The following is a 27,129-nucleotide window of genomic DNA, read 5'->3' as shown; positions in this document are numbered from 1 at the left end:
ATGAAGAGAAAAACACTGTTTTAAAGAAAAAAGTTGAAAGAGCTGTTAAAGGGTATTTAATTTTACCTAACACTTAACTGTTTTATTTGAGCTAAAAAAAAAATCTATTTCCAATTGATGGCATGACTAATCTCACTTACTATTATAAAAAGCATGGCTTTAAAATGAAAATCTAAATTAGTCATTGATATATGTAGAATCATAGAATAGTTTCCTTTCGGAGGAACCTTAAAGATCATGTAGTTCTAACCCTGTAGCTGTGGGGGTTCTTCCTTCCTTTCACTAGACCAGGCTGCTCAAAGCCCTGTCTAGCCTGGTCATGAACTAGGGGCAGGAGATCTGCACTTCTCTAGGCAACTTGTTTAATTGCCTCACCACCCTCACAGTAAAGAATTTCTGTATATCTAACCCAAATTTCTCTTCTTGCAGTTTGCACCCTTTACTCCTTGTCCTATCTAGAGTTCCTGAAGAAGAGTCCCTCTCTGGCTTCCCTGTAGGGCCTTTTCAGATACTGGATGGCTGCTATGGGATCTCCATGCAACCTTCTTTTCTCCTGGCTGACCTCTCCTCAATCAGGATTTTAAAGAATCTAGAGGGAAAGCCATATGAAAAGTGGCTGAGGCCACTTGGTCTGGTCATCCTGGAGAAGAAGAAGAGAAGAAATGGAGGAGTGATCTTACAGCAGTTGCCGCGCTCCCGCCCCGGTTCCCTTTGTCTCAGCCCCGGCTAGCTCTCAGTCTGGGGCAAGGGCGGGCGATGGAGGCGCCCTCCGCCGCTCCCAGCTGGGGTTTGGAGAGTGCCTTTGTGGGTTCCGGGCAGCGCTAGCAAGCCTCGCGGTGGTAAATGAAGAGCGGATCCTGCTGGGGGCTAAGTCCGAGTTTATTGTAGCCCAACGGGGCCAAATGTCCTAGAACGGTGCCAGCCAACAGGAACAAGCACAAGGTGCTTGCACTGGCTTATAAACTGTAAGGGAGGGGTATCCAACGACCAATGGGGATAGGGATAGGGGGTGGCTCCGGGATGGGGGGATATGATGGAGTCCAATGGGGGAAAGATATGGGGGGAGCCCCAGGTCCTCGCCCAATCACCCGGTGCCCTGAGTAGAAGCTTCTGGATGGATGGGAAGGGGCACCGAGTGACAGACAAGGCACCCGGGGGGGGTAAAATGCCTCTTTCAGGGTGATGGATAGATACTGGGAAGGCAGGAAGGGAGGACAAGGCGGGAAAACTGGGGGTAAACCAAGTTGTATATGGGGGTACAAAGGAATAAACCAATACATAATACAGGGATAATAAAACATACAAATAATGCAACTCCACAAGCAGTCTTTAGCTTCCTTACAAGGGAAAGAGAAGGGATAGACACTGATATCTTCCCTATGGTGCCCAGTGACAGGAAAGGTCTGGAGTTCTGTCAGGGGAGGTTTAGATTGGATAGTACAAACATTTTCTTCACCCAGGGGGTGTTTGGGCACTGGAACAGGCTCCCCAAGGAAGTGGTCACAGCCCCAAGCCTGACAGAGTTCAAGAAGTATTTGGACAGTGCTCTTGGCACATGGTATGAGCCTTGGGGTTGGTGCTGTGCACAGCCAGGAATTGGAGTTGATCACCCTTCCAGCTGAGTATATTCTATGATAACCTTTTCAGCCTGTTCTCTGACCTTCCCTAGTCCTCTTACCAACTTTGTGACCTTCCTCTGAACTTGTTCCAACAGTTCCATCTCCTTATGTTGAGGGTCCCAGCACTGTACACAGTGTTCCAGGTGGTGTCTCACGAGAGAAGCACAGAGTGGAAGAATCACCTTCATCAACCTTTTAGCCAGTCTTCTTTGGATACAGCCCAGGGCACCACTTTACTTCTGGGCTGTGATCACACACTGCTGGCTCATATTGACTTTTTTGTCAGCCCCACCCCCCAAGTTCTTTTCCTCAGGGCTGCTCCCAGTCACCTCTCTGCCCAACCTGTAGATGTTCCTGGGATTGCCCTGACCCATGTGTAGGACCCTGCACTTGGCTTTGTTAAACCTGATGAGGTTTGCACAGGCCCAGCTGTCCAGCCTGCCCAGTCCCTCTGGATGCCATCCCTTCCTCTCCTGCCTGCTGACCGCCCCTCACAGCTCGGTGTCATCAGCAAACTTGCTGAAGGTGCCCTTGGTCCCACTGTCCATGTCACTGACAAAGACACTGACCAGCAGTGGCCCCAGGACCGACCCCTCCGGGATGCCACTTGTCACTGGTCTCCTCATGGACATCGGGCCATTGACTGAAACTCTTTGCATGTGGCCATCCTGCTAATGCTTTATCCACTGAATGGTCTGTCCATACATCCATATCTTGGTGACTGATTAGTAATTATAAAAATAGCAAGGAAAAATCAGAATTTTTGGGTTACTCAAGTAGCAAGGTGTGGAAGATGCAATCTCATGAGCTACATAATGAAGTACAGTAGTTTGGACACAGTTTTCAGGAAGTCTGCTTACACATTAGTGCTTTGGATTGCATCTAAATTTGTGTGTTTTTTTAGAGACTAAATTCTGTTCTCTGTACCACTCCTGTAATGGTAACAATGTGAATTAATTTAGTTTAATGTTTTGTAACTATAGAGATAAGATGAAATCCTATGCTGAGTATACTATGGTGCTAAAGTATTGAAAATGCTATCCAAAATGATCACAGAAGACCTCTTATATACAAACATGTTTTTTAAAGTTATTCTTTAAAATATATTCAAGTTAATCACTAACTATTTTGAATTTGAGGACTTCTTTATGCAAAGAAAATGACTGGCATTGCTTGTGTAGGAAAGAGGCTTTGTGAGACAGTAGCTTCTGAAGGGTAGCTCCCCACTGGTGACACTGGCCTGTGATGACTGTTTCTCAGGGCAGGCAATTGTAAATAATGCTAATTTTACAGTGTGAAGATATTATATAAATTCTCACGTTCTCTTTGTGGTATTACTTTGGATATCAGAGTTTTTTGGATGGAGAAAGAGCAATATGGTTAGAGCATTATATATATATAAAACAGCTCTTATGTAAAACAGTGCTCACGATCACAGTGCCTATTTAAACTGACTTTAGATATTAAAAGACATAGTGGAGGGGAAGATAGATGCCAGTATATTACATGCCTAAGTCTTGATTCTCCATGCACACCTCAAGTTAGTAAATTTGTCTATTTGAGAAAGAAGGAGGGGAGACAGTTGTTTATTCTCTACACCATAGAAATAATTTCAGATTTGTCAGTGAGACAACTAAGGCAAAAAGAAAAACTTGGTTTTTGTGAACAGTAGTTGTACTATGAACAGCTGCTTAGATTGAAGTGAACATGATAATTTTAATTTTTTTTTTAAATAAGTGTTATTTTGCAGAGTGTTTTGCAAATTACTTCAGTGTTGAATCTGGAGAAATGAGTAAGGGTTTAATACACCATTACCATATCAAGTTATGAGGAAAATAATCCTCAAGGCATATTTTGGAGAGCAAACTGTAATGTGGGATTAGGAAAAGCACTGCAAATAGCAATATCAGATTCACACAGGGACAGAGGGAAAGGAATAAAAAGCAACCAAAGGTGGAGAGATGATTTTATTGTTTTCCAAAGAACAAAAGAAGTCCAGCATGTGGGTAAGGATATACCAAAAGTCAATATAGTATCTATATCTGGAGGAAAATACAGAAAAATATGTTCTTCTTCTACAAAAAACAGGTGATCGTTTGTTTGCCATATTTTTGTAGTTATAATAGAAAGTTGGCAGATTATTTTATATGACATCTGTGCAGAGAGAAAGACTGGAATGGAGACAGAGAATGACATTTGTGTTTGTAGAAGTAACTCTTGGTTGCTTTACTCTTGAGTAGGGACTTTAGCAAGTTGTAGTGCTGTATCATTTCTGCCTAACTGGAGACTTCAGTTGTGACCCTTTCTTAGGAAGAAGCTCTGCCTATTCACAGACTTTAAAGAGCAGTGGCAAAATCTGCAGTACAAATAGTTCAGGTTGCGTTAGTATCTATGTTGTGCCCTTAAAGGGTGTAATTTTTAGGTGTTCTATCAAGAGTTCAATGGCTACTTCATGCTACAGCCACTGTTGAGGTGAAGCTTTCTGGAAAAAAATAATGCTCAAGAAGAAGTGCTTTGAGTAAAAAGTAACCTTTAAAATATTTTATTACCCAGTTCTGGGAAACAACATGTGTTTTTCCTTATCCTACTTCATTCCAGATTACAGGAAATTGAAGATGCTTATGGAGAAGGTTTTTATATGTATATTGCTTCAGAAATACATGTTAACCATGTAATAGAGAAGTTGCTGCTACCCAGCTTTTTAAAGAAAAAATCTGAATTATTGAAAGGTGAATTTAATTACCTCAACAGAAGCTGCTATTAATGAAGCTGACATTTTCCAAGCCTAAAATGCTTTGCTGCTTCTGCTTTGTTCTCCTTGCCAAAGCATGAGGGATTTTGAAATGGGAGATGTTTTGACCAATATCAGGGTAGTCAGATTAATACCTAGAGTCTGTTACTTTAGTATGCATATATGAACTGATGGTGGATAGGATCAGTAAGAAGCAGAGTTTGAGACAGTGCATATTTTCAAAAGACAACAAAAACGAATCTTAGTCATCAATCCCTTTGATTCAGGAGTTTTAATATCATTGTAATGTGTTAGGTTGAGTAATTGGTGATCTGATGTTAAAATGTATGTAAGCATTAGATGCATTTCAGGAAAATTGTAATTATTGGGAATGTATCTTCATGCAAATTACACCAGCAGGAGGTATATGTGTGTTAAAACCAGTGATGCAGTGTATTGACATGTTTGAAGTATAAAGCTTAGGAAGTTAAAAGTACTGGTGAAACAAGAAAGTAATTTGAATACATACCTTACTGAAGAACTTGTACTACTCATGTGCAAAATGCAGGCCTAGTAAAAAGCTAATTATGTGTGAAGGTCATGAACTTATTTGTATGTACTCTAAGTCTTTTCTTTTTGATGTTGTTAGGAAGGTACACAGTGGACGAATGCTGTAGAATCTGTTCTTCCAAATAAACTTTAAAAACTTGAAATTTGGAAGAATCTTTGCCAAACACAGTTACCAGCAATCCCACAGCTCTATTTGTACCCCACAGGCTGGTTACAAAAGGAAATGGGAGAGTGTAGTCATGGAATCTGCAGTGATATTAAATAAGAAATTAGTTTAGGTTCAGACTAAAGATTGAGAGACTTGAGACCCAAAACAGAGAAATACCTTTTTCCATCTGGAAAAAATAGTTCATCTACTAATAAATCTCTTAAAGAAATAGAATGTCACAACTAAGAGGCAGCTGTGCAAGCACTGAGATTGCTTAATTAGGGGAAAGTTATATATCAGTAGCTTTTCTAGATCAAATATTGAGAGAAGTCCTATTGCAGGCAGAGTGACCTGGGACACACATCCCTCTAAGACATGTTGGCATTGAGGTAAAGGAATATAGATAGAGCCAGCAAATAATGTTGTTCTGAACTGTGATCTAGAATTTTTTAGCATGTTCGTATCTGTAAACAAAAACTCAGTCATGGTCTTGTATCCAGGAGCTTTATTTCTTATGGAAATTAGCTTTTGATGCAAGAGTGAGAGGAGCCAGGTAGGAGGTTCTAAGTATGTATTGTGCCTTCTTGAAAGAAACTGTTCCGGAGAAAGTTCTTGCTTTCTAGTTCTATATTTAGAAGTAGCATCCCAGGACCACTGAGAGGAGAAAGGAAGAAAAGACTGCTACTGAATAAACTTCTAAGAGCTGAGGTCTGTGTCCCATCTTACTCTGAGGTTTGGTCAGCTCTATAGTAGTAGACTTGTCACTGATGATTCTGTAAGCAGTAGGCTGCTGAAAAGCCTTGTTTGGTGTTGGTAGATGAAACTGTTGTAGAATTAAATGATACTTGATAAATTGACTACAGCATACCAAGTTCACTCTTCAACTGTCCTATGACTTTCTTTTTTCTACTCCTCTTTCTTGTTACAATTCCCATTTTTGAAGTTTGCTTAGCTGTGACAAGGTGTTCTCTAATATTTGGAGTGCAGTTTTGCTGTGACCTGCTCTCTCCTAAAGACACTCTTTTTAGATAAAATATTTTGAATCTTTGTCAGTTGTTTGTACTTGAGCACTGTTGAAGGTCCAGTTTCTCCTGCTTTGAAAGCAAGTCTGTAGTGCTAATGCTTAATATTGCCCAAGTCTTTATTCTTCTTGCTGAAGGACAAAGTGACAATATTTCTATTGGTCTTATTCTTTAAGTAAATAGTTGTCAAGCTGTTGAAGCTGTGAGGTAGCTTTAGATTATTTCTACATTTTCACAGATTATCACACCCAGAATATGGGCATCTTTGAGATGAAATCTTTTCCTTTCATGTTGCCAGAGTTGCCAATAATAAATATGCATTTCAGTTTTCTTGGTTTTTTTTTGTTTTTTTTTTAGCAAGACATTGGTAGCACCAAGTTTTGTACCTTCACCTTTTGTATTGCAGTAGAGAGATGTATGCAAGAGAGTTTGGCAAGTGCTGACAGAATATTTACCTCTGGAAAAAAATACCTGGGATTTGCATTCTGACATGTAGTTTTTACAAATGAATTGAAGATAGGAAGAATTTCCTCTGGCATTCTATATGTGAGTGATGCTGAAATCTTTTAGTAATGATAAAATTTTTAGTAACTTAATAAACATAGTAATACTTATGTAATAGCTTTAACTGCCAAAAATGTGTATCCTAAATCCAATCCTAGTGGTTTTATAGTTCTGATTAGGACCATTTCCATTTAAGATGATAAGTCTATTTGATGCTACTTGTTCTTATTCTTAAAGGAGGAAAACAGTGCATGTTTGGTAATTATCCATTGTTGCAGATGTTTGTACAGATATAAACAGCTTTGCATGGGTTTTCATTCTGCTTTTGTGCAAAGTAGAAAATGTATGTCTGTCTTACCTTGGTGTAAATTAAAGGTTAGAACTATTGTGAACAGTGAGTTGATCAAATGAGATTAAGATTTTCTAACCATTGTTGCAATAGCTAGGTGACTATAATTAGGGTAAAGCAGTTGATAAATTCTGCAGTAGGCTGTAACTTGCAAGTGTTGTAACTATTTCTCTGTAAATTATATCTTAGAAAGATCTGTGATTCTGACAGTTTAGTGTCAGTCATCAGTGGTGACTTGTGAGGAAGTCTCAGGCAAACTATTTATCCAGGGAGTTAATTCTCTAAAGCTAGGTTGTTGCAGGTCCTCCATCCACACCCATTTCCCTGATGTCCTGTATGGAAAGGCTTCTTACAAAGATGTGCTTTCTGACTGTGATCTGCACTTTTGAATACGTCATAAAGGAGTTGCACATACAGAGATTAGTTTGTTTAATGTTGGTGCGAGGTATAGAACTTCCTGAAATGCTTTTTCAGGAGGTGGCTGTTCAGCTAGGCATGGCATGCACCACAGCTGTGATTTCCTGGAATCACTGGCATTGATGAGAATGCAGTAATTAAACTATTTTGTCTATTGTCTTTGCTAAGACCACAAAAGGATGTAAAACTTAAAGCTGATGATAAATAATGAGCTTCACTGGGACAATTTTAATTTTATAAGCAACTTGGTTATAAATATATATAGAGGGTGAATTAAAATGTGAATTATAACCTGCAGTCCACTATATTAATTGAATGTTACAGATAGCCTCAAAGTTAGCTCTTGCATGACTTGTGTCCAGGAATCCTAAAGGAATGGATAGCCTTTGATTGAAATAGAGCTTGGGAAAAAGAGAAATATTAATATTTGTTTCAGCACAGCTGTTACATTTTTGAGAGGAGGGTTGAGCTATGCAGTTCTTTTTATTGCACTGCTAACATGAAGGACCACAGGAAGTGCATTAGTCCCTTAGGGGACTCCTGCTCATAGACATGAATGTGTTTCAACCTCACTGCACACACTGCTGCCTCCAAAGGAGGTTGGGAGTGGCTGTGGGTTATGAAGTGATAGTCCTGTATGAACTCATCCTGCTGGTACCCACTGCCTGAAGACACTTGAGTTGGTGGACTCTGTATTGTCAGGCCTTGGGCCAGATCTGGTATCATTGCAGAGCTGTCACAAAAGCAACATAAAAGCTGCATTGTCTGCTGAAGCTAATTGGACAGAAAGGTAATAATCTGCCCACATCTGATCCACATTTATTTTGTACAGCTCTGGCTTCCAGAGCAATATATATGTAATACAGCCCTCACCATGACCAATCCTGTACTGTACAGACACTCTGGCCAGTCATACCATAAGGATGCAGCAGCTCAGTTTACAGCAATTCATCGGCTGTTAATCCAATCAGTCTGTTCTGCTAATCAAATCAGTCAGCTCCCGCAGCATGTGGTGGCGGGCTTATGTGTACTTTCCCAGGCTCGAGTCAATGGAGCAGCATGGAGCTGCAGTGAAGGTGAACTCTTGGATTTATATGGTATCCTAGTGTAATTTCTTAATGATGCTATTTGAATTTAAGCCATACAATATTGGTTTTTTACATTCTTTTCGATACAGATGTTGATAATCTATGTGTATGTGTTAAGCTGTTTTTCAGATTTCACTGCTGGTGCTAACTGCAGTGAGCAATACTCTGACGACCTTAAGTTATCCTATGGGAGGAAATTATGTATTTTCTAATAAAATATGTACATACAGGATTTTAGTTCACATTTCACCAACCTTCAGGTGTGTTTTGACATCCTCATCAAATATGCTTTTGAATAACTGTTTTCCCAAAACTACTTCAAGCAAAACATGGCACTTAATTGTTTTTGTGTGGTGTAATGCTATTTATTAGGTGATTTTTTTTAAATGTAGAATGCATTTCTTTTACTTACAATAAGAAGTATTTGAATACTGTTTATCATTGACTTCTGCAAGATTTTAATAAATGGAAGATACAACCACTTGTAAGCATTGCTGATTGCTTATGGGGGATCATTTAGGTCCCATTTGTGTATGAATTAGTTTCCAATTTAAGAAAGGGTGTCTGTTCACTTGTAGTGCATACAGATGTCATGTAAGACTTCCATTTATTCCAGCTTTCTGTCTCTGACTTGGGGAATATCTCCAGTAGTAATTTGGCTCAAGTGGAGAAAATCAGTAGAGTGAAGCAGTAGGTGCTGTGGGCCCCCACCTCTACATATTCTACTGTGCAGCGCTTTTATTTTGGACTAGATTCAGTGGTCAATCAAATATCCATGCCACTACATATATTGAAACTGTTCAGAGGTGTTATTTGCTTGGATCTGTGTGCCCCTTTAGGGGTTGAAGCGTGACAGATGCGTTAGTACATTTCTATTTCTCCATAAAGAATCCACAATCTGTATAGCAAAACTGGTCTGTGACCAGTTCCACAGTACCATTCCACAGTAAGGAGGAATAGTGCAGAGGAGAGATTTGCTTCCAAACTGCACTACTGCTCTGAACAAAAATAGTAAACATGGCTTTCAGCTAACAGAACAAGGCCTTCTCCTATATTTTACAGACAACAGGTAGATATAGAACAAGTCCTATAGATTCTTTTCTGTAAACTTTAAACTAACTTAACATGACATGAGTGAAGACAGAAAGGAAGATGATGGGAATGTACAATGGATTTATTATAAACAAGGCAATACTCATTGAATATTTACCTGCTCATATTTTGTTTATTTTGTTGCCTTCCCACCCAACAACGGATGTACCTTTAGTTTAATTTCCTCAAATGTTCAAAGTGTGATCTTTTTAATATATGTATACATGTACAATGGCTGAGAGCATGCTTTATATCAAGTTTACAAATGTGCCCAAATTATAATGCTTTAGATTGAGAATATTCTTTTGAATTTCATGCTTACTTTTATTGACCTGCGCTAAGGAGCTTTGGTCAAGGATTAAGAATGCATCTCCTTTTCCTGACAAAGAGGCTACTGGACCAGTCTAGCCTATAGGTGTTTGTTGTCCTCTGCTGAAAGTTGCGGTCCTCTTAGATGCGTCAGAAAATACCGCATATGTGGCTGCTCTCCAAACCAGTTATTTCAGGATGCCTACATTAACTCAGGTATTCTTAATATCTAAACCAGGTCACTTTGACAGAACTACATTAGGGAATAATTACAGAAGAAGTTGTGCTGACAGATGGGGACGAGCTGTTGTCTCTGAGCACAGGAGGAGTTGCAGTACTGTCATTTTCACCTGGTGCAGCTATAGCTGGACAGCACTTCAGCCTGCAACCGTGTATTACTTTTGTTTGTTTGTTTATTGGGACTTTTTTTGAGTGTAAATTCTGTATAATTTGGTAATAAAAGCAATTAAAATCATCAGGGAGGAAGATCAAGCATGAACCAATTTTACCACATTCATGGAAGGAAGGGAAGTTTACCATTTTACAGATGAGAAATCTCAAGTATAGTTGTGGTGGGTGGGATTATAATTTCTGCATTTCAGTGTTGGATTATACCTCTGAACAGCTCATTGTTTTTCTCTCAGTTCTTCTGCTGCCTGAGTTTTTGAGTGTCATTGATCAGTACTCCCCAGGTGGAGAAAGTGATAACTTAGCATGTTAAAATAAACTACGAGATGTTTATTTTTTGCCAGCCAGGTAGTTTGCCTGATAACTTTCCCTCACACCCGTTTTATCTTTTTTTAATGTTATTTTGTCTTTTGTTGTGATTTTTCTACAATACTTAAAAACTAACCATTAATGGCAAATCCTGCTGTACAGAACCTTTTAATCTCTTAAAAATAAGTACTACCCCATGGTATAGGACAGGGCATGGGACACTGTAAAAATGGTAGTTGTCACAAAGTACTAGTCAACATTTCTAGTGTGATTATGGCAAAGGATGTGTCTTGCTCCCAGCTCTGGGTGAGAAACACTTATGTAGCTGTTATCATCAGCAAAAGTATTGAAGCAGAATATTCCTGAGCAGTTTTTCAGGTGCTTCTAGGGGAGTCAGACTAACCAAACTCAGTCAATGCAAAAAAAGAAGTCCCTCACTAAAGCTCTGAAGCTGCATGATAAATTGTGTATCACAGGTTAATTGTTGTCATTTTTGTGCTTTAAATAAAATAAAAGATGTATTCAAGGAAAAAAATGAAGGGTTACAAAAAAATCCTTTTAATCAAAAAGGAGCAATGTCAAAGTAGGTTTTGTTGCAGGCTTGGACAGTACAGCTAAATATAACTGTTTTCTTTATGCATTTCTGCTTGCTCCATAAATCATCAGGTTAAGAATGGATTTTTGTGTCTCCTGTTTTCGAGTTCATCTATTATCTCTGCAAGGTATCTGGTTTTTTGGATGGCAGGAATGGCTTCCTACTTGAAAAGGGCATGTCCTTAATGGGTGGCCTTTCAGTACAGAAAGACAGTGGTAGAACTTTGTGCTCAGTAATTGATGCTGTTCATTACAAAGATTTTGTATTAGAGAATAAAAATACCTTGGTAGTAGTAGAGATCTTCCTCTGAGAATTGTGCTCTTAAAGTCTATTTTAGAAGGTCAAGAGAGGCAGAGAGGATAAGCAAGACTAGCAATAACTGCTTTTTTGACAAGATAGGAAGTTTGATTCATGATTTTGTTCTTAGTTTTTAATTTAACATTTCTGACTTAATATTTGAAGGTCTTTTTACTCAGTCTCTACTAAGAAAAAATTGAAGGCATATTCCTCCACTGTGACCTTCTTCAACTCTCTTGGAGTTGCATTTTCTTTTAAGATGTCTTTAAATAGTTTTGTGGAAAAACAAGTGTCATTTTTCTAGGTGCATGGTTTCTTAATCCCAGTAACTACTAAAAAGTTAAATAATCAGAATAAAAATAGTTTTAATGTATTCTAAGATTTTGAATAAAATTTGGACTATTTATATTGCATGTTTCTCTATAGAATGCACTGAACTTATTAACAAGGCAAAGGTGGAGCTTGTTTGTATTAGATTCTTATTTTTGTGGTGTTGATTTGGTTGAGTTTTTTAAGACCTATGCAGACAGAGCTGAGCAACATCCTGATGACGCAGTACAACACCTGCAGGGTATCACATGCAGTTGTAGGGTATGCTCTTATATTGCTGCTGAGGTTATAATAATAGTAATCATTTAACCTGACTGTTGAAAACCAGGGAGTACATTATGATAGCATGCCATGTGTAAAATTGAAATGCACTCTTAAGAAAATCTGTTGTCAGCAGTCATGTGATTTGGTAATGAATCATATACCATATATGTACACTGTTTATATGTGCACCACACATCCTTGTATTTTCCTCCCATCATTCTAAACTGTTCTGTAGACATTCCATTGGGTTAATGCCACTCCCGTAAATGTCACTCTTTCTTCAGAGGTTCTTCTAGGTAGGTGTGATCCTGGCTTCTGAGTGTGGTTTTTTTCATGAAGGGCTGGGAGTTAAATTAATAAATAACAGTCCCAAACACCTGCTTTTTTTTTAATTACAAAAAAGAAGAGAGAGAGGAGTAAGAAAGCTGTATCAGTCCTGTAATTAAAATGAAGTGGGATGGAAGATTTACCAGAATAATCATGCTGGGTAGAAAAAATGAAATAAAAAGGGGAATCCCTAAGACTAGCTTTGCACTTATTTCTTTTTCAGTCAAAGAATTCCCTTTCCACAGGATTAGCATGATTGGCATAAGTTTTAGTCTGAGGCATGAGCCTCTGTCCCTGCAGCTGCTGCTGTCTGCTGCTGTCTGCTTGCCTGCTTTACCCCAGTGCCTGAATTCCTCCAGCCCATGGGTTCCACATGCAGTTGCAGAATGTGCATGCTTAATATTTGTGACATAAATATCATCTCTGTTTGCAGATAAGTGAGGCATAGTAATTTGTTCAAGTATCTGTATCAAAGGCTCTGGCAAAAACAAATTCTGTTTCCACAATAAGTCTCTTAAAAAAATCATCCAAATTCACCTCAGTTCCTAAGATGTTCCATATTGTCCCTGGTAGCTAAAGGTTAGCTCACTGTAAGTAAGAGATTCTCACATATGCCTTATGCTAAGCAAGCAAATTATTGAAATAATATCAAATTGATAAGTTTCATAAGGTAAACACCCTGTATTTATACAGCATATTTAAACTTGACTTTAATATTGAGAGAGGGAAATCATGTCCACATTGAAGTTGGTGCAAGAGCTTCTCTTGTGCAATCAGTTTTAATGTCATATTCAGATTCTTGTGCAAAATACTTAGTGAAGAACAGTTTTGGCATTCTAGAACATGTTTTTGAGATAAAAGTAATCTGAAGTTTAAAGCGAGGGATTTCCAGTCAGCAGTGAAAGACTGTAATGCTATAGAACTACAGTACATATTACAAAACTACAAGAATATTTTATAATCTGTCTACACTTATCAAATTATTTATATGCAGGTCACTCTCTTGAGTTGTGTATCTCCCCATAACTAATGCTTATTTTTGCTTTTTAACAGGTAGAGAGAATTGTTGACAAGAGGAAAAACAAGAAAGGAAAAACAGAGTATTTGGTGCGATGGAAAGGCTACAACAGTGAAGATGATACTTGGGAGCCAGAACAGCACCTTGTCAATTGTGAGGAATATATACATGAATTTAACAGACGCCACAATGAAAAGCAGAAAGAAAGCACATTAACCAGGACAAACAGGACCTCTCCAAATAATGCCAGAAAACAAATTTCTAGGTCTACAAATAGTTCTTTTTCAAAGGCATCTTCTAAATCTTTAGTTATGGCTAAAGAACATGAGTCAAAAAATAGTCAACTTTTTTCTGCCACACAGAAGTTCCGGAAGAACAATTCACCATCGCTTTCTGGACGTAAAAATATGGACCTTGCAAAATCAGGTATTAAAATCCTTGTGCCCAAAAGTCCAATTAAGAGCCGGACAACAGTTGATGGCTTCCAGAATGAAAGCCCAGATAAAATGGACCATATAGAGCAAGATCAAGATGACTCTGTAGCACCAGAAGTAGCAGCAGAAAAGCCTGTGGGAGCTTTGTTAGGACCTGGTGCGGAGCGTGCTAGGATGGGGAGCCGACCAAGGATACATCCATTAGTGCCACAATTGCCAGTGCCAGTAACAGCCACAATTCCATCAGCATTAACAATAAATGGAAAAGGTAGGTGTACAAGTCATCATTTTGGTGGTGATCTTTCATTTGACTGTTTTTTTTTTTTGCAGTTGAAATGCAGACAAATTACCCACTCTATTTCAGCCATGCTAAATCAAATCTGGAGAATTTCACTTTATTTTACATAACTATGTAACTACAAAGCCATTTAGAACTTTACCAGCTTTTGGTTTCCTTACAGAACTTTATTGGTATTTGTGTTTTCAGAATCATCATAAGATACACCTGTGTTTGCCTTGAAATTGTGTGGTACACATATTTAGTGTACCATTTCCAGATGTTACATCATTGCTTTAAGTTTATTTAAATAGGTCAAATTTGATATGAATATTAGAAACATTAATTATGGGAAGAGATGAATGGTGTGAGCAAGGATTCTTCAGAACAGTTTATGTGTCTATTTTATTAAAAATATTGCCTGGATAAAAAACCTTTGAGAGTGATGTTGCTTAAAAAATGAAGTTAAGAAGCTTTGTTTCTGTGAAAATTTGATCCAGTTGTGGGAATACATATGCCTTCTGCCTGGATTGAAATTTGTTTTCATTATATTTTATCAATATTTTGTTGTTTATACCTCATTTGATATTGAGTACTTATTTAGGAGTGATGTCTGGCTTGCTAATATCTCAGTAGGTCACAGTTAATTCAATTGGTACTGTAAAATTTGTGACACCAAAGTAACTCAAACTGCTCTTCTAGGAGGGAGCTGTTTGTCCCACATCCAGCTGAGACCCTTGTATAAGATTTCTTGGTCCTTACTGTTGTGCCTCAAACCTTTGTTCTTCCCTGACAGACTTGGCTGTGTGGTCACAAGTGCTCTCATAAGCATGCTTTTGAGGCTAAATTTCCAAGTCTAAATTTTCAAGTAAAGACTGCTCCCTCAAATAAAATGCAGCAGGTCAAATGTGCAGGTGTGCTATTGATGACGGCTTGCTGGAAAAATTGTCTGGAATTTTTCAAGGACTGAGCCTGCCAAAAAACAAACTTAGAGACACTATATAGGGAAAAATACGTGCTAAAGACTGGGAGAATTTGTGTTGGGTACCCCACTGTTGCTTGCATTGAGATTTTGCAAAAGAACAGCTCCAGCCAGAGAGGTTGAGAAGCAATGGACAAGGGAGGAATGTGTTCCTGGAGCCGTGGTGTCAGGTCATGGACCAACCCATTTTGCTGCAGATGAACTAGGTAACCATGGCAATGCACACACGGATGCCAGGAATATCTCTTGCTTTGCATGGGCTAAAGAAGGAATGCAAATCTCAGAGGATGTAAACAAAACTGAAGGGGAAGATGCAAGAGATGCCAGGATGAGGTTCTCTGAGTAGGTGAGGTAGAGGAATGTGTTTTCATATGGGATGGTTTTACGATAGTTAATAGGTGTTTTGGAGTATGGTGGGGTTCCTAGTGAAGTGATTGATAAGTTCTGCCTTTGGTGTCCTGGTTTTTTGCTTCATGTCATCCAGGAAAAATACCTGGGGTACCTTTTTGGGTAGATCAGATTAAATCATTCCCACTGACATCTCACTTTGGTAATAGTGGTGTGATGGCAAGGGCCCAGGTATAGGGCATCAGATGGAAGCAGAAAGGCCTGCAGAGGAAAGGGAGTGACACAGAAGGCGTTAAGTGAGATATATTCCTATTTCCCTGCTGTGTAAAAATTTCCTCAACTGCCACCACTTCTTTCAGCTCTTCCAGGCGTTTGTCTGGGCAGCTAACAAGGAAAGCTGTTGACTGCTCTAGGGATGATGACAATACGCTAATTTTCTCACACTTATGTGTTCATGAGATCCTAAAGGTGTAGATCAAAAAAGGAGAGCCAAGGAGATAGTCACAATATGTGGTTGATGAAACATACAACATATGTTCCACCTTCTGTCTGCTGCTGGAGGCATATCAGTGCATTATCTGAGGCTTTCCCTGTCTGCCCTGATACACCATTGCCAATCCCCAAGCTGAGCTGTGCATATCTGCTGTGAAATGGATGCTAAATATCCATATTTATCAGGGTTTTATTTTGTTTACCTGCAACACTTTTGGGGGTAACCTTCCAATCATGCAGTATTTCTGTGATAATAAGACTTGGAAAAAAAGTTGCAAAAGAAAAATACTTTGCACTTAATCTGACATCAGTCTCTCTTCCTAACTTTTCAGGATTTCTTTGATGTATCTTCCTCATGGAAGCCCAGACTCCAACTCAGCCATTATGTGTGGCCTGAGTGGATTTATTTAGGGAGAGGCAAAGAGAGACAGCCCTGTCTTCTGGAGCTCTCCTGGCCTTGGAGCTTCCTGAGCTGACACATTTGCTGTCTTTTCACTCCTTGAAGATGCATTCTTCTCCTTGCTGTTTTTATTTTTAACTTCACATTGCAACTCATTAGAAGTGTAGTAAATAGGTGCTTCCCTCTCCTGCATGGGGCTGCTGCAGTTCAGGATCCTGTTTTGCTCCTTACTCAGGACATTCCTTCAGTCTTAAATGGACACCTCATCACATTTTCAGCACAACCTCGGGAATCATATATCATGAGGGGTATTCATTGCACAGAAATGCATCTTCATGTGCACTAGATCTGACATATTAATAATAGAGATGATAGATCTGGCATTTGGAACATTCTTTCCAAACTTCCCACCTCCTCCGCATACACCTTCTGTTAATTTTAAGAATTCCTACTACCACTTGGAGGATGCTGTCAGGAAGACAAAAGCATGTTTTGAAAAATGACTTCTTACTTGAGCTGGCTTAGGAATTTTTTATCAAGACTTTTTTTTCGCAAACAGAATTGGTCAAAACAGAAATTACTAGTCATAAAGCATAATTTTGAAAGATTCTAGAAAAATACAGATTACACTTCAAAAAAATTTTAGACAACTTTTAAAATTAAAACTTAATTACACTTTTTAAAAGTAATACTGGAAAAATAATTCAAATTCTAATATGAAAACAGTGTTCTTGATTTTGAGTATGCTGCTATGACTGTTTAGTAGTGTGACTCAGGTTGATCTCTAAAGTCCTCACTCAAGATGGTGAAACTCCTCACTGTTTAGTCTGTTGTTTCCCCCAGCCTTGGTTTTACCTTTTTTTTTTTGTTGTTGTTTAATTTATAAGAGAAGTGCAAACCAAAAATCCCAGAAATGTGTATGCGTATGAAAATACCACGACAGCTATTACTAGGAAATATTAGTGTTATTGTAGCACCTAATCCTCCTATTCCTGAGACAAGCTTTAGTGGTGCACTTCACGTTCCAAAATCTTACTGTCTCAGAAAAGGCAATCAGCAAATATCTGTTTAAATATAGAGGGGTTCTGGGGAGTAAAATAGCAGTAATGTTTACTCTGGGAGCTGATAGTCTCAGCACACTGAAATCAAGCTGCTATCAAGAAGAATAGCATTGTGTTGAATGTTCGTATTTTAAAGGCTTGGCCTTGAAAACTGAGTCAATGGAGTAATATTTATACAAGGCTAAGAATTGGGGTGTTATATGGAAGAAGAGAGGACAGGTCACTGAATTGAACATTGCTGTGGTTCTGGTGTTTTGAAATATGTGGTGATCATCAGCGGTTACTAAAGTTAATAAAAGCAATCCTGAAATGATGGAACAAAATAGAAAGACAACAGCAAAGAAATGAAATGTTGTGGAAAAGATGTTAGTGGCATCTACAAGTAAGACATATTACTCAAAACTAGGCAACACAAAAAGTGGCTTTGTGTCTAACAACAGGTTCTGATACCTTAAAAGTTTCTGAAAGTTTCCTTCTTCAAAGTGGTTCTAAGAAGTAACTTTGAAATCTTATTGCAAATGTTTTCCAGTGTAGTATGGTCGTAATAACCAGGGAAGTTCTATTTAATACAGTGCACAAGAAGCGAACCTGTAAAGGGAATCTGATCTGTCATTCATACAAGGCTAGAGAGTTGTCTTGAAATTTTAGAAAGTACCATAAGTCAGTGTAATACCATTTCTTGGCAAATTCTAATATTTTTTTATTCTGGATAATTCTATAGTTGCTGCAGTTTTTATTCAGCTAGCAATGTCCAACATGTGGATGTAGTTGAGAATACATGCCACAAGAAGGGAAATTTTGGGCAGAAAGGCATGCAAAGCTCGAAGTCTAAAATAAGGAAGAAAAGCACATCTAGCTGCATATGTTGTCAAAATTAGAATAAGGCAGGCTGGTGCCAACATACGGGAAGAGAAGAAATCCAAGAAATGCAGTGAATTACATCACTTGTTAGTCAGACAAGCACCACCAGTGTGCACGGTAGCATTAGCATCTCCCTCCTTGCACATCTTAGTTCAGATGAACAACTTGCAAGATCAGCAGGCTGACAATACAAAGATGCTTGCAGTGTAGCACCCTACAAGGAACAAGGGTGTCTGCTGATTTTTTAGTTGGATAATGGTGCTGTTTTTATCTCAGAACAATGGTATTGTCAGCAAAAGAAAAGCAGGCATCAGAAAAAAATAAACATGAAGTAAAGACTGAAGTTAAGTTTTGTTTGTTACCTGTTCTCTCCTTTCCCCAGAGCAGTTTATGGGATTAAAACCCACAGATTTGGACAAATAAAAATCCACTCAAACACCAAACGAAAATAATGTCTGTTTGCTTAAGTGTCTGATAGCTTTAGTCTCAAAAGGAATCAAGCAAGTGTGGAAGGGATTATGGAGGCCACTGGAACTGAGGAGAAACATCTGTTCTCAATGTAGTACCAAGCCCAGCTGAAAGGAGTTCAGTCGCTCCCTGTTCATTAGGGTGAGGGACGCCCACACACTTCCCTCCCAAATTTTCCTGGTTACTTTTTCACCTCTGCCTGTGTGTGCCTGGGTGTTGGACTCTGCATGGAGCAATGGTTTGCTGTCACCAGCATAACTGGTAAAGCTCAAGAGTCCCATGGGAAGAGCACAGTAGCTGACAGAGCTGTGAACCAGAGAGTTGTCCAGATGAACCAGAAGCCATGCATAAAACCCTCTGGGAAAGCAGAATTAAGAGAAGAGTTGAAGAAGTTCATTGCTGTGAATTTGGAGTACAACAAGAGGAAAGTTGGGGATGATGTGTTACAGGGGATTTTTTTTTTTTAATTTCTTTCTAGCATCCTGAAAGGACAGAAGCAGATTTGAGACCTCCTTTTCTTAGTTGGGAGATGTTGGTTAAGTAGTAAAATGTGATTAAAAAAAAAAAAGCCTTAGGAGAAAGAAGTTATTTTTTCAGTGTGTTTTGAACATTGCACTTGGATGGTGGCTTGATCTTTGCAGAGTGATCTGGAAAGCAACCAAATATTTTATTAGTGCAAACAAAAACCTATGAAATGGGTTGCAGCCATTTGCAAGGCCCTCTTCTAAAATTACTGGTTGAACTTCTTCAAATGCACAGGTGTGTAATTTTCTATCTTTGGTTGCGTATCTGTTTAGAAAATCACTAAAGAGTAATACAGTTTTCATTTAATCAAGCTTAAAGACACCTTTAGTTTTTTTTTTCTCCAGAAAATTTTCACTTTTGATTTTATTTGTTAAGAATTCACATTATTATGTCCCTTATGCACCATATTGCAATATTTTAACCTAACATTAATTTTTCCTTCTGTCTTACAAATTCATGTTCTTCAGCTGTTTTAACTAAAAATAATCTGAATTGTTGCCAATTTCTTGTTTATCTATATTTTCCGGCTTAGTATAAATGCAAAAGTTTTAAGCAATATGGTAGAGTGCATGGTCTGTGTCGTGTAGAAAATTGATCTGTTACTGTTCTGGTTTTTTGTCTTCCCTCTGCATATTCTGCAGTTTATAGTTCACATTATCATTACTTTACACGGAGCTCCAGGGTTGAGAACTTGCTGTGAAAATCTCTTATCTTTAGAACTGTATTGGTTTATGTCAACAGATTATCATAATAATAGTAATCAGACTCTAAGTGCACAGTTTGCTTTCATTTTAAGACTTTATTCCTAAAAAACATAAGGCATAAGTGACTGGTTTCTTTCCTTTTCTGCCTTCTGCCATTCTTCAGTACTCAAAATGGAGATATCTCAGTTGGGTGCTGCATTGGTGTAGACTTTTAATGCAGTTGAGCTGGTGTAAAATGTAGTTACTTTGAAAAGACTGATCCCTTTCCCCAATCCCAGGTATGTGAGATACATTTTTATATATGATTAATTATACATATATGGCCTAACAAACTGCTCCTTTAAGGGCAGGCTTATTTTTATCAGCCCTTCTGGAAGTGAGGTAGAGGATGTGTCTCTGGGGAGGGAGATGGACACATAATTTTTTACTTTCTTAATTCCATCTCTGAAAAACTGTTAAAGGAAACTCTGAATTGAACTTTTTTTTTTTTTTAAAAAAAGAAAAAGGTAAGAAATTTCCCAATAAATTCTCAGTTTGGACATAAAACCTCAGCCTAAGTTGCTAGAAAAACTCCTGTGTTGTTCTCACTGGAATTTGTATTACACCTGTAGTCCCCTGGTAAACATAAAGCTCATAGGTGTGCAGTTCCTCTGATGTTACATCCATTTACATGAGCTGAGGATCTGGAGTCTCCATCTCTCTTGACTGACTGCTCAGGTGGGGTCAGTAATGATCTGCCATTACATTGTCCTACAGCAGATGTGCCAACATGAGGCAAAAGTAAATTCTGAGGATAGGTTTGTCACACCTGTTGTGCCAAAACTTAGGAAAGATGAAGCACAATGAAGCAGAGCCTCCATTTACAAGACACCCTTTCAACCTACTTTGCCTACATCTGCACAGAGAAAGTGTGTTGAAGATCAGACCAAATTATAGAACAAAAATGTTGCACTAGATACTTTTTTTTTTTGATCCAACATTGTCAAAATTGTAGAACTTCAGAGCAGCTTTTGAAATGTGAAGTGCAATCAGAAACACTCATGTGGTGCCTTTTGCAGTTGTGCCTAGTAGAGTAACCAGCCACTTTTTTGTCTCTCTCTGTTTCAATTTTTGAAAAAGTTTCATCTCCCATCTCTGTTAAATCTATGAAGTGGATGGAATGAGACAACTGTCATTATGAATCAGTGTTCTCTTGAAAAGAAGATTAATCTTAATAGTTTGATGCAAAACTCCATTTTAAAAACTTAACTAAAACAACTGTAATGTGGTTTGTGGAAGATTTGCCTAGATCACATTGTCTGTGTAAAATAAAGTCAACAAAACATCCTCACAGGGAGACTGTTACAGGTGGGATAAAATATCATGCAATTAAGAGAACTCTGAAATAATTTGTTTACACTAATGCTTGTGAAAGAGAGAATATAGTTAAATTTAAGAAAATGCAATACTAAGATTTAAAATCAAGGTTTTTTAAGGCTATGTGTTGGGATAACAGCTGGATACAGTCTTGAATGTTATAGGTGTTCATAAAAATGCCTTTTTTTTTTACATATACATGTATATATTATATTGCTGTGGAATAACTCCACTTCCTACTCAGCCAAATTTCAGTACTCAAGGGGGCATAACCATGGTCCAGAGCTGCTGCTGTGAGTTACTGATAATAATATAATGAAGTTACTGTTTTTTAAAATAAAATAAATATGGAAGCTGTATGTTCACAATACTGTATGCAGTTTTTTCCAAACAAAAATATCTACATTACCTTTTCTACATACCATCTATATTTTAACCTTATTTAAGAACACACACTAAAATGAATTAGGCCACAAATTATCAAACAGTTAATTCTTCTCTAGTAACTGTTTTCTTCTTTAGGAATGGTTTCCTTAATTTTGCAATCTTGGAATGCATAAAAAAGCTTTTGTCTTTAGTAAGTAAATGTAATTTAAAATGCCTTAAAGTTTATTATGTTTTAGACACCTTTAAGAAACAAAGTAAAATCATAAACATTGGCACTTTGAGCTATAATATTCTAAATTTAAATGCATTTGAAAACTGGGAAGCCTTAAAATTTAATATGGAAGAAGAGGAGGAAAGCATCGTACAATTGTTTTAAGAGTTCTTTAAACATCTTACTGAACCATGGATAAAGAAATACAGACTGTCTTCTGTTTTCTTTGAAAATATTCCTTGAAAGAGGCAACAAAAGAAAGTAAAAAGTTGTGCTTCAAAAGACTGCTTTGAAACTGACTGGAAAGAAGGAAAAGAGAGTAGGCTCATTGTAGTTGTGTCACAAGGCTGGCAGTGGGATCTGTGCTTATTTATATTTAGTGATATCTTTTTAAAGAAAGTGTTGCAGTGAGCAGCAACAGTACAAAACTTGCAGAGAAACACTTTATTACTTAAGGTACAAGAAAACAGAAATTTCAGAGACATACCTGATGCAGAAGCTAAATGAAGTGATGAACAGCAGAAGATAACTTGAGCTAATAATTTTTCTTGCTAGCTCCTAAACAGATTTTTTAGTTTGGGATGTAGATAGGAATGTCTGAGCACTGCTAAGGGCAATGCCAAGAAGACTTGGCCTAATATTGGACTAAAGAAGTTCTCAATGTTTCTCTGTTTGTCACACACATGTGTTGTTACTCTTCAGTCACACCTGGTGTATAATGAATCTGTAGATAACACGTTGGCTGGTACAGTGTCTTTCATGCATCAGCACTGCTGTCCTTTGGATTTCAGCTTGAATTCCTGTGTTTGAAAGATGGGCTAGAATGAGAGGGAACAGAGTAAGTGGCTGGCAAGGTCCCTATGAGAGGTGTTGTACTTCCAGTGCTTACACAGCTGGGGAATCTAGACCAAGCCATTGATAAAAGCTGGTACAACAGGAACAAAGAGGATATTAAGTCATTTGTTAAAAAATCCTATATCTAAAGGGAATACAGTAAATATTTTGGAGAAGAAACAAATTACAGACATGATGAAATAATGATTGATGTAGTTGGAAATTTCTATTCTGGAATTAAAGGACTAAGACAAGGGAACGTAAGAGAAATCAAAGGGTGTCATATTCAAAAGAGAAAGATTAGTTTCAGCTTTAGTTGATGCTTCCATTTAGTCCTGAGAACATTTTGCTAAAACATGTTTGACTCCAAGAGAGGGAAGTAATGGCCATTAAAAAAAAAAACAAACAGCCATTTATGGAGATAATGGGAATATACCGTATTTATAGGCCTGATATTGTTTTACAAACAATGTAAGTTCTCTTTCCTCAGAAGTAAGGGTTTTGTGACATACCTGAAAATTATAATTCAGTTATTTTTATATGTTTTTCTACATTGTTAGCCAGTATTATTTATGGCATTATTATCTTAACTATTATTAATAGAATTAGCTTTTTATTATGCAGATGTTCAGAGATTCTAATCATTGCCCTGTTAGGGCATCAGGATAGGCATTAGAAAAGCAGTGAGAAGGTAGAGCTCTGGTCTGGTTCCTGCTGAGGTCCTTATGTGAAGCACTCTTACTTTAAAAACATGCTTATAGAAATGTATAAAACAATCATATTAGCAAAAAAATGCTTCAGAGTTCAGATGCTTTAGGTAAAGAACACTGATTGTCATTTGTCCTCTTTTGTTTTGGTATAGTCAGCTCAAAATCCTGTCTAGTGTAAACAGAACTATTATGTTGTAGTCTCCCCTCATCTTTTGGTTTTCTGGATGGATTTCAAATTCAGAGGGCACTTTTGAGAAATACAGGAATGAGTTGAAAGCAACAGTAAATGCAAAGCTTATTTTACCAGACATAACATTTTATTGACAGAGCTAATTTAAAAACAGATTTTCAGCAAAGAAATAGCCTGCCAGGGCTTCTCTCAAATTTGATAAATGTGTGAAGATGTATTTGTGGCAGTGCAGGGTAACACCCTTTCACCAAAGAATTAAAAAATAGTGGGTTTTTCCTTGCATTAGTACAAGCAGGCAAATTCAATATGGTCATAATAGGTATTTCAAAAACTTACTATGTGGTTTGTGATTTTCTGTTTCAGTTTCTGAGTAGAGAGGATGACAGATTAATCTGCGTAGTTTAGAGAATCATCTATTTTTACCTTCTGTTCATGGGTAGGCAATTAGCTTGAAAACCTATTTTAAATATTTAAAAGTTTATACATAACACAAGTTACATCTTTGCTGTTATTGAAAGCTAGTAGGGCATATTGTTTTCTTATTTATTTTCACATTGATGGTGCTTTTTGTTCCATTAGCTTTTTTGGGTCCTATATAGTTGGTCAGATTTGGGAGGGGTTTCTACAAATGATCTTCCTGAGCACAGACAATGGAGCAGTGAATAAAAACATTTTTATTTTAAAAAAGGGGAGAGGGAAAAGAAACCAAAATTCATACATTTCTTATTCCATGTCCACATTAGAAGTGGAAAGTTTTCCATTTAAAAAAGGGTAAAAGTAAACTTAATTAGAAATCTTACCAGATATATGTATAATATTAATATATATTGTGTAATAACTTTACAGTAAGAGAATGGGTTTTTTCAAATGGTCATATAGTAATGATAGGAAGTGGAGGGCTTGCCCAAATCATAGGTCAGGAGCCAGGACCTCTTCTGAAAGAAATACTCTGAAAATAGGTGTTTCTGAACTTGATTTATTTTCTGATCTTAAGAATCAGAGGAAAGGTTTATTTCAAGTATTATCTTTCTCTTTCTTGAATGCTAGATTTCACAAGCCTTTAGATGCTCTAAAGAAAGAGTAAAAAGTACCAAGTGTATTATGTTTAATCAGCTTTGAAAGCAATGGGTGAAATTGTTCTGGTGTGAGTACCTTTAAGACACATAAAAATAAATGCTGTGTGTTTTTATATTCTTTAGATTGGTGGGTGTAGGTACCTGTTATGTTTATTGACCTCATGGAAAAGTGTTGATGCTTGGAATTTAGATTTCTTTTTGCATTTCCAAATACAGGTGTAACTAGCTAACATTAAAGCACTATGTAGCATTAAGCACTAAGCACTAAAGAGCACTAAGTCTTCTGATAAAGTAATACAAGCCAAAACAATTAGTATTGCCCACTGATCCTTAATTTTCAGTTTCCTGTGAAGCTTTGAGGAAGAAAATGGGCTTGTTACAATATGTTAAGATATTTTGCTCTGAAGTCCTTTCTTTTTTCTAGTATTAAATTTTCCTCTGGCACAGTGGTCATCTTCAAGGAATCATTGTTCCTCTCTTAGATCTTGTAATAATTGAGGGTTCCCTGCTACTGTTTTGTTGGCATACTCCAGTTTGAAAAGTAATTTTGTAGTTTAATGAAGTATATTAGTAGAGTAGTGATTGGTGCATGACGTATTAAGGAGTAGTCCATTTGCCATTAAATGTTTTAGACATGTCAGTAATACACAATTTTAAAAAGCAGTGATAAACTCTAGAGTCTTTTCAGTTAATGTGTAATATGAAGGCATTTTCACCACACTATTGTGTATTATGAATTAAAAACCTTATAGGCTACTGTAGTACAGATATGACAAATACATATATTCAGGTTAAAGAGAGTGGAAATAATAAAAAATAACATTTATTTCAGGATAAACCTGTATAAAAGTCAGTGGGTCTATCGTTGGCCTGATACAGCTCTATACTTTTCCTTTTGTAAATTTGTCTAATGTTTTAGTACTTAGCCAGTGTCAGCATTAGCTATATTATCATCTTCTAATAACTCAGTCACATTAGGTGATCACATTTTCAAACATTTTATGCATTGGGGGTTTTAAATAGACTTAAATATTAGTCTTTCTCCTATAACTACTGTGTATACTCTTTGGACAGGCCATGTACTCTTTGAAGACTAAAAATAAAATTTCAGTATTCTGAGGCAATTTTAGGTTCTCCTGCACAGACGTGAGTTGGGCAGCACTGTGTCAGGGTTAGGGAAGGCCCTTGGGGAGGCTGTTGAAACTTTTGGAAAACTGAGATACACCAGCATCCCTGGCAATCCACAGCAGATCAGGAGGATTTCTATTGGTTGCAGGATGATATGAACTGTTATATGATCTTTGTGTGCTTTTACAGACCTTGTTTATAGGTCAGTAAATTCCTTGGTATGTGTCCAGTTTTCACAGATATTCTTGTAATTCTTCTCTAATTGTATTGTGACTTCATTTATGAGTGAAATGTTTTTGTAGAGGATGAGGTTAGGTAGGCAAATTGGCTTATAGACTTATATTGGCAAATATAGGCTTATATTATTTCAGTTTCTTTTAATTTATTTTTTTCAGAAATTGCTGTGAAATCCTAGAACTTCTCTGCCCAGTGTTTGTTGTACCTCAGATCAGTCTCTTTTACATCTGTTAGATACTGTGACATTACTGTTTTGAAAAAATCAACAAATTAAATGCAATACTGCTTTGTAATACCTCTGTTACTGATAGCCTTGGCTGCACTGATCACAATACTGTAGTTTGGGATCCTGCTGAACACACCGAGGGTTAATATTAAAACAATTGTTTTAAATTTTAGAAAAGAAAACTTCAGCTTGGCTGGGAGGGATTCTGTGGGAAGCTTCCATGGAGGATAAAGGATGTGCTGGGAGATTTTCAAGAACACTTCTGTTCAAAAGAAGTTCAAAAACCATTCATGCCCTTTAAAGGTGAGGGAAGTAGGGAGAGACCTCCTTGGTTTAACTACAAGCTTTTGAGTCTGCTCAAAGCCAGGAGAAGTGCACCATAGATGGAAAAGCAGATGGGACACCCAGTGAGAACTAAAAGAACATTGCCAGGGTGTGCAGAGATGCAGTTTAACAAGCAAAAGCTCAAACTGAAATTAGCCAGAGACATGAAAAACTACAAGAAAGGGTTCTTTAGGTAAGAAAACAACAAGCAGAAACAGAAGGAAAATACCGGCCCACTGTTAAATAGAAGTGAACAGTCACTGGCAGTGCTGGAAAGGCAGAGAGGTTCTCAACACTTCCTTCACCACCATCTTTACTTGCACTGCTGGATCCCTGGCCTTGGGAACAAAAATCCAGGCAAACACAGATCCTCCATCATGAAAGAAGAGTTGCTGTGTGACCTGTCACAGGAATTTAACCCATACACACTGATGGGCCCTGTCACTGTCCACCAGAGGTGTTAGGAGAATGCTGACATCACTACAAGGCCACTCTCCATAT

The 27,129-nt window shown here is 37.6% G+C and overlaps 1 protein-coding gene across 2 annotated transcripts in view; it reads left to right on the top strand.

Annotated features, from left to right (window-relative positions):
* Window positions 1-27,129, top strand: part of CDYL (chromodomain Y like) — a 104,573-nt gene that overhangs the window by 33,628 nt on the left and 43,816 nt on the right. For both annotated transcript variants that reach the window (XM_021534802.3, XM_077785904.1), the window contains exon 2: window positions 13,433-14,099. In XM_021534802.3, the coding sequence (XP_021390477.1) occupies window positions 13,433-14,099 (667 nt within the window). The remainder of the gene's footprint in view (window positions 1-13,432; window positions 14,100-27,129) is intronic.

The sequence above is a fragment of the Lonchura striata genome, chromosome 1, assembly GCF_046129695.1.
Source record: "Lonchura striata isolate bLonStr1 chromosome 1, bLonStr1.mat, whole genome shotgun sequence".
NCBI classification, from domain to species: Eukaryota; Metazoa; Chordata; class Aves; order Passeriformes; family Estrildidae; genus Lonchura; species Lonchura striata.
Note: the sequence above shows the minus strand (reverse complement) of the source record. Positions and strands in the feature narration are given on the sequence as shown.